Source organism: Asterias rubens, chromosome 6 (assembly GCF_902459465.1).
Source record: "Asterias rubens chromosome 6, eAstRub1.3, whole genome shotgun sequence".
In the NCBI taxonomy this organism is placed as follows: Eukaryota; Metazoa; Echinodermata; class Asteroidea; order Forcipulatida; family Asteriidae; genus Asterias; species Asterias rubens.
Window position 1 is genome coordinate 21,784,922 of NC_047067.1, and position 12,855 is coordinate 21,797,776.

The window sequence follows — 12,855 nt, forward strand, 5'->3', positions numbered from 1 at the left end:
CCTTCGCAATTCAGTTAAGGATGATAGCGTCCCGAAATATTAATAATTATTAGTTTATCTTAGGCCTTACCTTCATGATCATATAGAGACAGTTGTACATCACAGGCGTAAGGAACACCACGTCGATGGTTTCCATGGATGCGAGTCTCTCATTGGCCAATCTGAATCCAGCCAGTCGGTACGAGTAGTCGCGTTCGTCCACGTGTTTCCGATCCCAGGAGTTGAGCTGCCTCATGAGACGGGCAATGTCGGCCATGGTGGGGTCCGTATCGGACATCGCGGTGAAGACGTCACAAAGAGCTGCTCTGGACTGCCGGAACGTCAGACGGTAAAATAGTCGGGAGAGTAGGCTATTTAAAATAAAAAAGGAGTTAACATATAAATAATAATATACCTTAGTTTGTTTAACCATTCAATTGTTTTAATCCTATATAAATGTAAGTATATACAATAAGACTATTCAGAAAAAATTGCATTTAAAAAGGTGGTAGCTTTTTTAAGATATCGCCTTATATCAACAGCGGTTATGTCCACACAGGAAGAATAATACGTAATTGGAATATACATAGTCTGAGAAAAGGGAGGTGTCAGAGGTGTGACAGAGGAAAAGGAACACTCTTTTTTGTCTTCAAAACTTACCCTAAGAAGTCTGCAGGAGTAAGACACTGTTTGATCACATTCTTGACCGTGTGAAGGATATCCAACTCAGTGGTCTGATTAAAAAATTAAAAAATAAAAATTGTACAATGTTATACATAGCAAAGTTGATAGAGCATGTTGAACCAGATGTTGCTGGTTCAAATCCTGCTCTTGTAAGTACTTATCTTTGTTTAACACAAACTTAATAAAAAGTTAAAAAGTCAGTTTCCTTCATGGTTTGTTTCAGTACTGGATCACCTTAAACGTTTTATTTTTTGTGAGAATAATGTGAGCAATTTCAGAGAAACCAAAACACGGCAAACTTTACCTCATGCCTTTCGTTTGTCCTTTGTAAGATTGGAAGTAGAAGGCCGACCAGCATTGCACTCTGCTCGGGGTCACTGACATACAAGCTTATCCTACGACAATTCAAAATAATCTGTATTAATAAACTATTGATGTATTCAATTCAAATCAATTCAAGTCAACATTGATTCCATACTACTCTTTTCAAAATATAACATGTATACAAAATATGCCATAGAAAAGCAAAATAATAAGCACAAAAATGAAGGGGGAAAGACTTAGTTTATGTAGACCACAATAAAGAGAGTATAATGCTGTCAGATTAAGCCAAGGGTGGTAGAAGACAGCCTCGAAAAAAAAAAACTACAAACATGGAAACGAGACAAACAGGTAAACAACTTAAATTTGCCGAGTCATGTTTATACTTGATGGTCACCGACCCTTCAAAGCCATTCAACTGGTCAGGTTTTGTAGGGTGACACAACTACACAAAGAACTAACAGTAAAATGTGCTTAGCAATCTATATGCGCTCGACACTTTTATGACTGTGGGTCCAATTTCTAAGATTAAAGGTCAAGGAGTTTGTATCCAGACATTTTTTCTGGATCCATCAAAATCAGGCTGAAACTGAGATATTGCTTTTTGATTTATTTGGGGGATGTGAAACGGAGTTCCTACTTTGAGATGATGTTAAGATCCTTCATCGGTAGACTGCTCCGCTCTCCCTTCCTCTGGGTGCTTTTCCCAACAGATGAGCTGAGGTATGTAAGGACGGCTGGTACGTGGGGGAGGAGAAGCCTGGTTCCCAGACTCGGAGGTTCTGAATATAATGAAAAATCTTGGATTTAGTTGTCTGGAAATAAGGAGAACTTGGTAAGTGTCACCATGGCCCAGTGGTTGACCGCGGGACTTGCAATCACAAGGTTGTAGGCTTGTATCCTACCAAGCTGACCACTGATTTCAAAATGACTAGAATAAGTATTGTCGACTAGTTACTGGATCACAATTTCTTGATTGTGCAATTCATAATCATAATTTCTAAAACCAAGGACCACATTTATTAACAGTGTTTTTTTCCCAAACATAATATACTATTTCAAACAGCAAGGAATAATGACTTTATTTCACCTGTGAACTGTTTACTCTCCAATTTGACCTCCAGTAGGTCATTGACCTCCAGTGACCTCTCCCCGTCATCTTCCATCTCGGGATCGTCCTCCATGAGAAGGCTCTGCACGATCTCCATCACCATGGCAACGACCGTGTCCGAGACCGTCGGGGCGGACAGGAGGGCGGTAACGCTGGGGAGGACCGTGCAACTTTGGTCGGAGGGGTGATGCTTGGCAAAGAGGGGATGAAATCTGTTGAGCGAATAGAAAAAATGCCAAGAATTGTGATGATGAAGTCATGCTAACCCCGGAGGTAGGATGTGCTTTATATTGTATTAATTATAAAATAATAATAATAACAACTAAATCTTATAAAGCACATTATATAACAATGTATAAAATGCGCTTTACATTAGTAAACTGGTCATTGGGCCAACAACATTCCTTTAATCTTTGTCATATCCCTGGGAGATTACAGCCCTGAGCTGCAGTAGCGGTCCAGTGACTTTTTTATACACAGTATCAACCTCTAGCCTTGCAGGTACCCGTTTATACCCCTGGGTAAATAGAAACAATTTAGAATCTTGCTCTAAGACACAAGTGTCACAACCAGGATTTGAACCCACCCTCAACCACCGATGACTTAACCATCTAGGTCCAATGACGTAAAGCTGTTCAGCAGAAAATACTGCTTAGCAAAATTATTTGCTTAGCAAAAAAAAGGGTGGGGCATCCTGCTCCAGGACACAAGTGTCTACCTTGGGTTTTTACTCCACGCAAGAATGAGTTTCAACAGGGGCGTTGGAGTGGCTAGACACTCATTGGCCAGGCTGCCAATCTGGGGCCACACCGCTGCCTCGAAGATACAATCAATCTCATTGGCTGAGAACAGGTGCTCTTCAAAGACCCCAAAGAATTCAACCAATCGCAGGAGGGCTAGCTGGCGAAGTTTCTTCAGCTGGCCAACAGCATAGATTTGTATCTGTGAGTGTTGATAAAAAGGTTTCACCTTTCTTTTTAACTTAATTTCTTCTAAACTTATTTGATTAAACCTTGAATGTCTTGAATGTTGCATGGTGTTACATTTAAATTCACAAGGTCCCGCTTACTTTTTTTTCCAAAAAACTTTTTTTAGAGACCTACCCACCAAAATATTTGACTTCAACTATTTGTTTTTGGTTTTTCTCCCCCGTTTCCTTTTTTTAAATTTTTTTTGTTTATACTTTAGTTAGTACAATTTTGTGCTTAAGCTATTTTGTTTAGACCCACACATTTTATTTTAAAATAAAAAGTTTAATTTAAAAAAAACAGCCATGGGAAATAGGCCTGGACCATCACTTCACACATAAAGAACTTTTTTCAAAAACACACCAACCAAACTTGCGTTTAACAACTCAAAATAATACCGCACAGAAACAAAAACACAGTCAGGGATGGTTTTGTGTGCCTTACCTGTTCTCGCTGGTCTAGCAATCGGTCGTAACTGGCCAACAGGGAGGTGATAAGATGGAGGATGGTGGTAGCGTAGGGTGCGATCGCAAGACCTAACTTACTGAATATCATGCCTATGGTGTCCAGCATACTGCATTATAATAACAATAATAGTGATATTTATTCAAGTGTATGTATAATTTTTTTTAAACCAAAACAAAAGATATTGACAAAATAGGGACACCGCCAATATAGGGCTAGATAGCTGAGTTGGTAGAGCGCCGGCACGTTAATCCGGAGGTGGTTGGTTCGAATCCCACTCAGTCAATTCTTTGTTCAACCCAAAAAATCAAAAAAAAATTAGTTAAACAACAGTGGGATGTCCAGGAGAGCATAAAACTTAAATATTTAATAATATAATAATAATATGGAGTATTGCAATGCACCAACACTACCAGATTAAGGTGCTCAAGGTGCTTGAGAATGGATTCGCACACAGTAGGGGAGAGTAAGAACGAAATAAAGAAAGAGGAAAAACAGACAGAGAAAAATTACCAAATAGCCATAATAAACGAGTGAGTTTTCAAACTAATCTTAGAAAATTGTTGAAATATTATGGCTTCAAGGAGCAACACAGGGTGCGCAAGACATATTTATTCTTGAATAGCGCCTTCCTGAACGCTCCTATGAACATTGGATATTTTACCCATCTTTGTACAATAAATCCACAACTTCCAATATTATGTGGCACATACCATCAAATAACATAAATTATCACTTCAGCACTGTATATTCAGACAAATTTAACAAAAGAAAATGAAAAAATGCTCTTGCAATAATTACATTGAAGAAATCACATGTTGAGGGAAAACAAAACTAAACAGGAAATTTTACCTTTGCTGTTTTTTGAGTGGAATAACAGCAGGAAGTGTCAATGACTCAAGGTACGAAGTCACCATCAATCGACAATCATCTGCAATATATTGAAGGGAGGGTGTACATTTGGTATATCACTCTTTGATTAGAAACCTACAGCAGCTTTCAATAGAACAAAGCAATAAGCCACCTGCGAGTTAGATTTGAATAATGTCTGGTACATTGACTCGCTTGGTTACAATGCAGCCTTTACATTTGAATTCCTCAGACTATCGAGACAGTTGCTTCGCCATGTGATTAAGGGCAAGCTTTTGCGTAGTTGCGTAAGAGACAGTGAACACCCATACACATTGGTACCAGGGTTTGCTCATCCTGGAGGTTGCTACACAAAAGCTTGCCCCATATCACGTAACATAGCAACTGTCTCGATAGTCTGAGGAATTCAAATGTAAAGGGTGCATTGTAACCAAGCGAGTCATTGTACCAGACATTTTTCAAATCTAACTCGCAAATGGCTTATTCCAGAAACATTTTACTTTGAAGTAATGCGGTATAATGTAAAAAGATAACAGTGATCTCATTTCGATATCTCAAATATGCAAAACCTTTTTTAATGATTTGGACTAGATAGCTTGGTTGACCCTTTGGTTAAATGTAAGAAGGTCAAATCTTGCAGCCGTTTGTGTCTGCTGTAGGCTTGTACAAGCCGCTTGCAGCTGTTACAGTCCCCAAAGGGTTAAGCAAGCATAAGTGTTAAACTGTAATTTGATTATTTGAAGCAGACCTAACCTTTAATGATGGGCTGACATGGCTCTAAAACAAGGTCCAGAAACACACCCATCTCGCTGGCCGTGGAACCAGCGATGAAGCGTAAGATTGTAGCGCGGCGAACAGCACCCCCGCTCTTTCCTTGGGTGCCAGGTCCCGTCTTGCTCATCATCTTTCCGTAAAGAATCCTTGAAACATAATCCCCCCAAAAACCCTCAGTTTAATTCATAAAAGGAACTGAAGAAGACACATCTCACAATCTTTCCAGTAATTAAAATCGTATCTAGCACCGTACAATCACCTTTCTGCAGAAGATAGATATCGCCAGAACATTTTTATTTTGAAATTGATAACCATTTTAAAAGTTAACCAATGCTGTGTAATATCTAATAACCCCCTCATAGGGACCATTAATTTCTGTATAATCATTACCATACGTCCAGACATGCTTTTGTTGCTGATATATTTAAAACAAATTCTGTAAAAGTGTCTGAAAAAAAGATGTTGTGTGTAGAAACATAGATGGGTACAGTGAGTAAGGTCAACCCAGGTCATGACCTTTACTTTGACCTTCATAGTTGAGCAGAAGTAGGTCAGATCTTGAAGCTGTTTGTGGCCGCTATGGGCATTTTGGTACAAGCCGTTTGTGGCTACTGCAATCTCTAAAAGGGTAAAACCCAACGGCAAACATTTGTTAAAGTCCCCTCTCAAGACGGACCGAGGAACTGCGACCTCATCTTACCTCATGAGTACCGGCAGAAGTCCTTCCCTGTGATTGGCTGCCACCACGCCCGCCGTCTCGTCAATGCTAAACTGCACCAGCATCCCACGGAACTTCTTGTCTTCCATGAGCCCGTCGAGGTTTTCCTTGTAGGGGTTGAGGTAGGGGTGGTTGTAGGTCATCAGGCAGGCCAAGACGGTCTTCTGGATGTCTGGGAAGTTACTGGACAACAACTATGAAAAAAAGGGAAAAAAAAGTCTAAATAGGTGAGGTTTGCGGTGACATTATGTGTAAATCTCTTTTGAGTAGGGTTGCCAGTGGTTGACACCTCAACATTATGCTCCGATTGTCTTCAAGAAAATGCTGGACTCTTTTGCTGGATGCTGATTAAGTACTGCCTTGGAGATAACTGGCAGTTGGGCTTGGCTCAGCTCGATGATGCACAAAGGAGATAACTGGCAGTTGGGCTTGGCTCAGCTCAATGGTGCACAAAGGCGGGAACGGGATAAGTCTAGTTTGTCAGTCACAAACACCTAACTGTTTCCACTTGTAGCCACTGTTTCTTTACACTTGACTTGGGTAATGCACGTAAAACTGGTGGTTTGGTGTTGGTATAGCGGTATCTTTCATCGCATGCCACCTCTAGCACCCCGACTCAAATCATGCTGGGGGCACTATGTGCATTTGGTTTTCAATCCCTACCGGACTGTCGAGGGCACAATTTCATAGAGCTGCTCAGCACGAAAAATTGCTTAGCATGAAATTTCTTCCTTGATAAAAACAGAATTACCAACCAAATATCCATTTGTTGCATTTTGCTTTTTGCTGATATTCAGCTGTTGTTTGCTTATCCTGAAAATCACGTGTAAATTGGGTTGGTAATCCTGTTTTTATCAAGGCAACAATTTCATGCTAAGCACATTTTTGTGCTTAGCAGCTCTATGAAATTGAGCCCTGGTGTGTGGACCAGAAATAGTACAAGTTAGGACTCTAGCTTTTCTGAGAGTCCTTGCCTTCAAAACCAGAATAAATGTGAAATGGACTGAAATGAAACTAGTTAGACTGCCTTAAGTTAAATACATTGCAAATGATTTCTTGTATGTAAAACTTGTTGAGATCGTCAGGTGTTACCTTCAGATAGAGCTGGCGTAGTTGTGGTTCCTTGTACATTGACTTGGGATCCTTGAATCGGCTGAAAAGCTGAAGGTAGGTGACTAATGCTCTGAAATCATCAAAGACATACAAATATTATTGAAATTATCACGTTTTATACATGTAAGTTAAATATTTGCATGTCATTGAACTGTTGCAAGACAACACTGTAAGACCAACAAGGTTATGGCTCAATATAAAAAAGGTTCAAGAGACCCGATTCACCCGATGTCATCATTACAACATTCTTGGTTGCGCTGTTTTGGGAGTCAGTGTCCCACATAGGATTTGAATTGCCTTTACTCACCAGGCTAGCTCAGTGGTCCCATGGTAAGACATCTACTCTAGCAGTTCAAAGGTCGTGGGTTCGAATCCTACCCGAGTGACTTGCCTGTGGATTTTGTTCACAGATCTCGGGAAAGTACCAAGTATACAGTGCATACATTGTGTCACAGCACCTTAGTGCTATGTGAAAGGAGTAAGTCTCATAATTCAAACAAAGTCCCGCGCACCTTGCAAGAAATAGTGTATGTTAAAGCGCCTTGAGCGTCACTGAGCAACATATATGCGGTATATAAGAAGCCACTATTATTATTATTAGTAATTGATGCACACCAGTGTAAGGGTAAAAACAAATCATACAAATTATCTGGCTTTGATTTACCGATAAACTGATCCTTTGATTTTCTTTCTCTTTCCTTTCCTCCTTCCTCGTCTCGGAGTCTCCTCCACCTCCTCCTCCTCCTCCTCATTTTCCTGGAGCTCCGCCCATGATTCATCCCCATCTTCCCTCTGATCCATGCTGGTATCAACGTTGGCGTCAGAATTTTGACTAGATCTGACTCTGATGTCTTGCGCTGGGGCATTGTTGACATTCGACTGCTGAAACTCATTTCTGTTTTCGAGGGGAAAAAATAATAAACAGTCAATCAAAATTTTCTCAAGAAATTTTCACCCCGATCAATTGAATCATGATTTCGGCTGCTACATAGATAGCCGCCTCCTAATGATGACTAGAGCAGCCTAGAACCAATACAGAACTCAATCCGCAGAAGTGAAGCTTAGAATGAGAAGCCTCCTCAATCCACTAAGCGAAAGTAGTATTTACTGCCTTATTTTCTGGGCCCCATTTTATGGCTCTGGTTTCGATCACAATTTTCCGCTTACTGTGCAAGCGCCGAATTTCTGTGATAACTATGTAAGCAAAGAATGGCTAGCAACATGGAGTAAGCATTCGCAAAGGCAAAAATTTCCTGCTTACCTGTGAAATTTGCTTAAAGTTAGTGTGGAATTCCCTGCTTCTGTGAGTGCCGATTCTTTGCTTACGGTAAGCAGAGCCATGTAATTGGGCAAAGGTTTCTCCACAACGCAAAGTTTCAAATCCTACTTAGTGTATCTAATGATCAACAACTCAATATAAAGTAACAAGAAAATTATAAATAATGAACTTACTCGATGAATCTGAAGAGTAGAGGCACAAGGTCCCTCGAGCGACCCTCTGCCCGATCAGCAAACAGACCCATCGTTCTCCACATCATCTGTCTGACATTCCAGGGGTCTGGCCTATCAGCATCGGCCGTACTTTCACTGTAAACCTTCCCATACAGCTCCGTCAGATCCTGCGTGTCCTCTGAATCCATCTCCGAGGAGTCTTCGAGGGTCGGGGTTGAGGCGTCATCTCTGAGACGGATAGCAGACTCGTGAACTGACGCCAAGTCGTTCAGATGTTCCATGTAGACAGACCAGAAACACTTTTTCTCCATACCATAGGCGTGAGACCTAGAAGTTTAAAGGGAAGGTATATGCTTGGTTATCATTCTTGAAATTAATGGCATTAAAGACTAATGAACTTACACTTGACAGTATAATGCATTTTAAAATCATTTCACTTCAAAGAAATGTGCTTTAAAAAAAAGTTGTGATAAGCTACTTTTTGTGCTTAAGCAGCTCTATGAATATGAAACTGGGGCCTGATCTTTGACAGTTACCCAAAGTATATGCTGCATTTCAATTATTGGATCGTTGAATAAAGGACAAGTAGGTGGAAATTAAATACTCACTTAATAAGCTCCATGGTTGGTTGCCAAAGCAGCTGAAAGTTCACATAGAGTGTTCCAATTAGAAATCTTAAGGCCACCTGGGAATAGTAAACCAATAAAGAAGTAATTGAATGAACTGGGTCTCAACTTCCAACTTCCACTTCCAACAAGTATCAAGGCACAGAAACAAAATTCAAGTGTTAACATATATGAAACATAATTTTATATCATTAGGATTACCCAGGACGTTAAGAAAGAATTGGACACGGTTTCACACAGTGAAACTTCACAATGAACTCAATCGTTATCAGATAAGGCACATCGATGGACAAGACGCAGTGACTTTTGTTAACATCTGAAAGTTGGATAAGACAAGTCTTATACCCAAGAAAAAATGGCCTATACCTCTTTGAAGTTACCAACAGGTACGTTAGGCAGGACCGCATCAAAGCTTAACTTCTGGAGTTGCTTGAGTTTCTCCCGGTAGTTCTCCACGGATGTTGGAACCAGCTCAGCCTCCAGACACAGTTTGAAGACACACACCTGACGGACGGGCTGTTTGTGTAGAGCGAAAGAAATGCTTGTTTGTTTGTTTGTTTGTTTGTTTGTTTGTTGTGGTGTTTGTTGTTTGTTTGTATGCAACTTCCTTTCTTGTCTTTTCTCCACTGGGTTCTTGGTTAGTACAGTGATTACAATTGCTTTTCTGAGAATTCTTAACTTCATAACCAGAATTAAAAAATAAAATAAATTTAATTCATTAGTATGTCATAGATAATTGTCACTCTTACTTACAAGATCTGGTATTGAAGGGAGTTTAACTGGAAACTGTGACAATATCCGCAGTGTCAACGTCCTCACCTTCAGTAAATCAAACAAATATCAAAATATTATTTCCTCAATAAATTTATGAAGCTATTACAAAATAGGTATTGAAAAAAATACATCATGAAATTTTGAATATCTCATTCCAATGTTTTACCTGCTTGTGTGGTGAGGACAGATTTGGCTGCAGAACCGGGAACAGGGTCTGAAGGTTCTCGTCAGAAAGAACGCTGGTGTTTCCAAGAATGGCTGATTGGGTGAAGTATAGATCTCCTACAAGGAGTACGTGAGAAGACGTTGGACACGATCTATAAGGAAGAAGAGATGCACAAGGATGAGAGTTGATGAATGTGAAAATTCCTTCAAAATGGCTAGCTCAGTGGTAGTAGAAAAATTGCAAAACAAGTTCTCAAAGGCAAGTAGTTACACACATGGTAGTGTGTTGTACCTGAGCAGATAAGAGCACTGAACGCAAGCTCTTGTGTTTCTGTTCAGCAGAGTGTGGGTTCGAGTCCTGGTTGTACACTTGTGTCCCTGACCAAGACACTTAACTATAATTGCCTCTCTCCACCCAGGGGTAAATGGGTACCTGTGAGGGCAGAGATGGTTCCTGTAATTGATTTAGCCGAGTAGCCCATATTTGTTGCACAGGCTGTATACTCCCCAGGGAGCTGAGATGGTTTAAGGAATGAATTAAAACAATTATCAGTGACCATGGGTAATAATTTTGGAAGCGCTTTGTGGCGCCCTTCCGGTTATTATTATTTATTACTTTAGTGTTAGCGCAAACTGAATACACATTTATACCTAACCATACAATGCCTCAAATCTTACATATTTACCTGAGAACTTTCAGAATGAAGTCTTCTTCTAAGAGAGATTGAGTTGGTTCTTCTTTACCACAGAGGAGTAGCGTGCATGAAGCTTGCGATAACAGGTACAACAGTGTGTCTGTAAGGTATAAATAATAACAAAAAACTAGACATGTGTTTGTAACTTAACCAGGCAGGATATTTGGTCCTTGGGAAAAGGTAGTAACATTTCATTGAGTATAGTGGCTGTAGCCATGATGTAAGCTTTTCCCAAGGGAAAAGAATAATCGGAAATCAGACTAGAGTAGGAAGAATATCATGCCTGCGGAACAAACACTGGGGGTTTTGGTCGTTTGTTAGAACAAAAATTAAAAATGTATTTTCATTATACTCTATAAATATAATAAGGAATGAGTCAATATGGTTTTAAATATCATTAGCCTGATAGTGATAAGACCTTGACTTTGTGGACTATTACAAAATAATTTGATAATATTTCATAACAGCAATTTACCTTTGGTTGTACCCTCTTGCTGTTCGGCTGTTTCCCACAGCGTCTCAACGAGGCCCTTCAACTTGGGCGTCACATTCCGACCATCAAGGGGTCTGGAAAACAAAAGCAACAAAATTAGTCAAAACTTTCATTCTTTTAAAATACAAGAACAATAACACACTTATATGATAATTAAAGAAAAGACATTGTCAGTATAACATGCATTTAAAAATTACCTCATGGTGTTAGTTTAATAATATTTCTAGTACCTGACACTAGGTAGACAAACGAGGGCGCCCCACAGTGCAGACACTACATTTTCTTGGCCGAGTAACTCTGGGCTGAACTCAAGTAACGACACGAGGTACTCTGGGAAATTTGCTGCATGCTTCTTGCTCTTCTTCTTGGTTTGGCTGTCGAGAAGTTTGACAACAAATTAAATTTGTTCTTACTTTATTTAGAAGAAACAAAATCTTACGAGGGAATGTATAGGTTCGGAAGCAACTCTTAAAATGAATGGCAAGAAAAACCTTTGGTTAAAAGCCTACAGTACATTTTGATAGAAAGGAGTTTTGAGAGCGGTTTCACTTTAAGGTAATCATTTTTAAAAAAAATTAAAAAGTTTTAAATAAGTTTTTAAGCTACAAAGTTTGTACCGTAGATTGTGTATCCCCCTATTTGGGTATTATTCTTCCTGCGAAAGAAAGAACTTATTGAATAGGAGACTTTAGAACACAAGGTGGCAGCAGACTAAGCAGGTAAACTTCCATTGTTTACACAGATTTGAGCTTGCACACATTACTCCTGGAAGACCCACCAACACCATGCTCAAGACCCTGATCGAGGATGCAGGAGTAGTCAACAAGGAGGAGCTAATCAGCTGTATGCAGGATAGAGTTGTGTGGCATGTCAGACATAGAGCCCGACTTAAAACATGCAGCAACGCGACAACTTGGGTCGACTGAGTGAGTGAGTGAGTGAACATTACCCAGAACAGTATATTTACCTAGAAAGTCTGCAGCCATCTAGCGCCCCATAAGTTTCAATCTAAATATTGAAACAAAGCTTTGAAATACCTTTTGTAAACATCCAGACTGAAGTCAACAACATACGGTGAGTACCCGTCCAGCATAGCACCGTCTGTTATGGGCGGCTGCTTACTGAGGATCAGATTGCAGAGTGTGAACAAGACGCCTTGATGCATGCTGGACGACGAGGGCGCCGTTTCACTCATCACAGCGTGGCAAAAGTGCAACAGAGGGTGTAGAACATCCTGATGTAAGAGCAAGTGGGGTTTAAGTTTAAAGAGAAGAATCTAAGCTCGAAAGCGAGAAAACGGTGCTGAGCAAATTCTCCTGCTAAGCGAGAATGTTGTATGGGACCAGTCAAACAACAATACAGAAGGTATCTTGATTGGTAACATGTTTCTGCTAAGCAATTATTTTCTGTACTAAGCAAGCTGGATGAACCTGGCCACTGATAAAACTGGTTTTTCTTAGAGTACCTCTACAGAAAACTACATTTTTCATAGCAATTCTTGTTCAGGTGTTTAAGAAAATGGCATTTGACAGTTGCAAGTTTATATGTTATAATGCAAGAAGGGAAGGAAAAAAATGAGTAGATTTTCGTGTAAGAATGAGGTGAGTTAAATCTCTTTTTGGAAGAAGTGTTGATTTTAAGAAGACA

The 12,855-nt window shown here is 39.9% G+C and overlaps 1 protein-coding gene across 1 annotated transcript in view; it reads right to left on the reverse strand.

Annotated features, from left to right (window-relative positions):
• Positions 1–12,855, reverse strand: part of LOC117291122 (small subunit processome component 20 homolog) — a 32,923-nt gene that overhangs the window by 13,578 nt on the left and 6,490 nt on the right. Inside the window, exons 11-31 of the mRNA XM_033772656.1 lie at positions 12,246–12,442; positions 11,439–11,582; positions 11,191–11,282; positions 10,707–10,815; positions 10,022–10,172; positions 9,835–9,900; positions 9,448–9,597; positions 9,064–9,140; positions 8,456–8,782; positions 7,668–7,898; positions 6,983–7,073; positions 5,873–6,084; positions 5,152–5,318; positions 4,381–4,459; positions 3,508–3,637; positions 2,814–3,037; positions 2,075–2,307; positions 1,625–1,766; positions 968–1,058; positions 640–713; positions 71–350 (exon numbers count right to left, since the gene is read on the reverse strand). Of these exons, the coding sequence (XP_033628547.1) occupies positions 71–350; positions 640–713; positions 968–1,058; positions 1,625–1,766; positions 2,075–2,307; positions 2,814–3,037; positions 3,508–3,637; positions 4,381–4,459; positions 5,152–5,318; positions 5,873–6,084; positions 6,983–7,073; positions 7,668–7,898; positions 8,456–8,782; positions 9,064–9,140; positions 9,448–9,597; positions 9,835–9,900; positions 10,022–10,172; positions 10,707–10,815; positions 11,191–11,282; positions 11,439–11,582; positions 12,246–12,442 (3,267 nt within the window). The remainder of the gene's footprint in view (positions 1–70; positions 351–639; positions 714–967; positions 1,059–1,624; positions 1,767–2,074; positions 2,308–2,813; positions 3,038–3,507; positions 3,638–4,380; positions 4,460–5,151; positions 5,319–5,872; positions 6,085–6,982; positions 7,074–7,667; positions 7,899–8,455; positions 8,783–9,063; positions 9,141–9,447; positions 9,598–9,834; positions 9,901–10,021; positions 10,173–10,706; positions 10,816–11,190; positions 11,283–11,438; positions 11,583–12,245; positions 12,443–12,855) is intronic.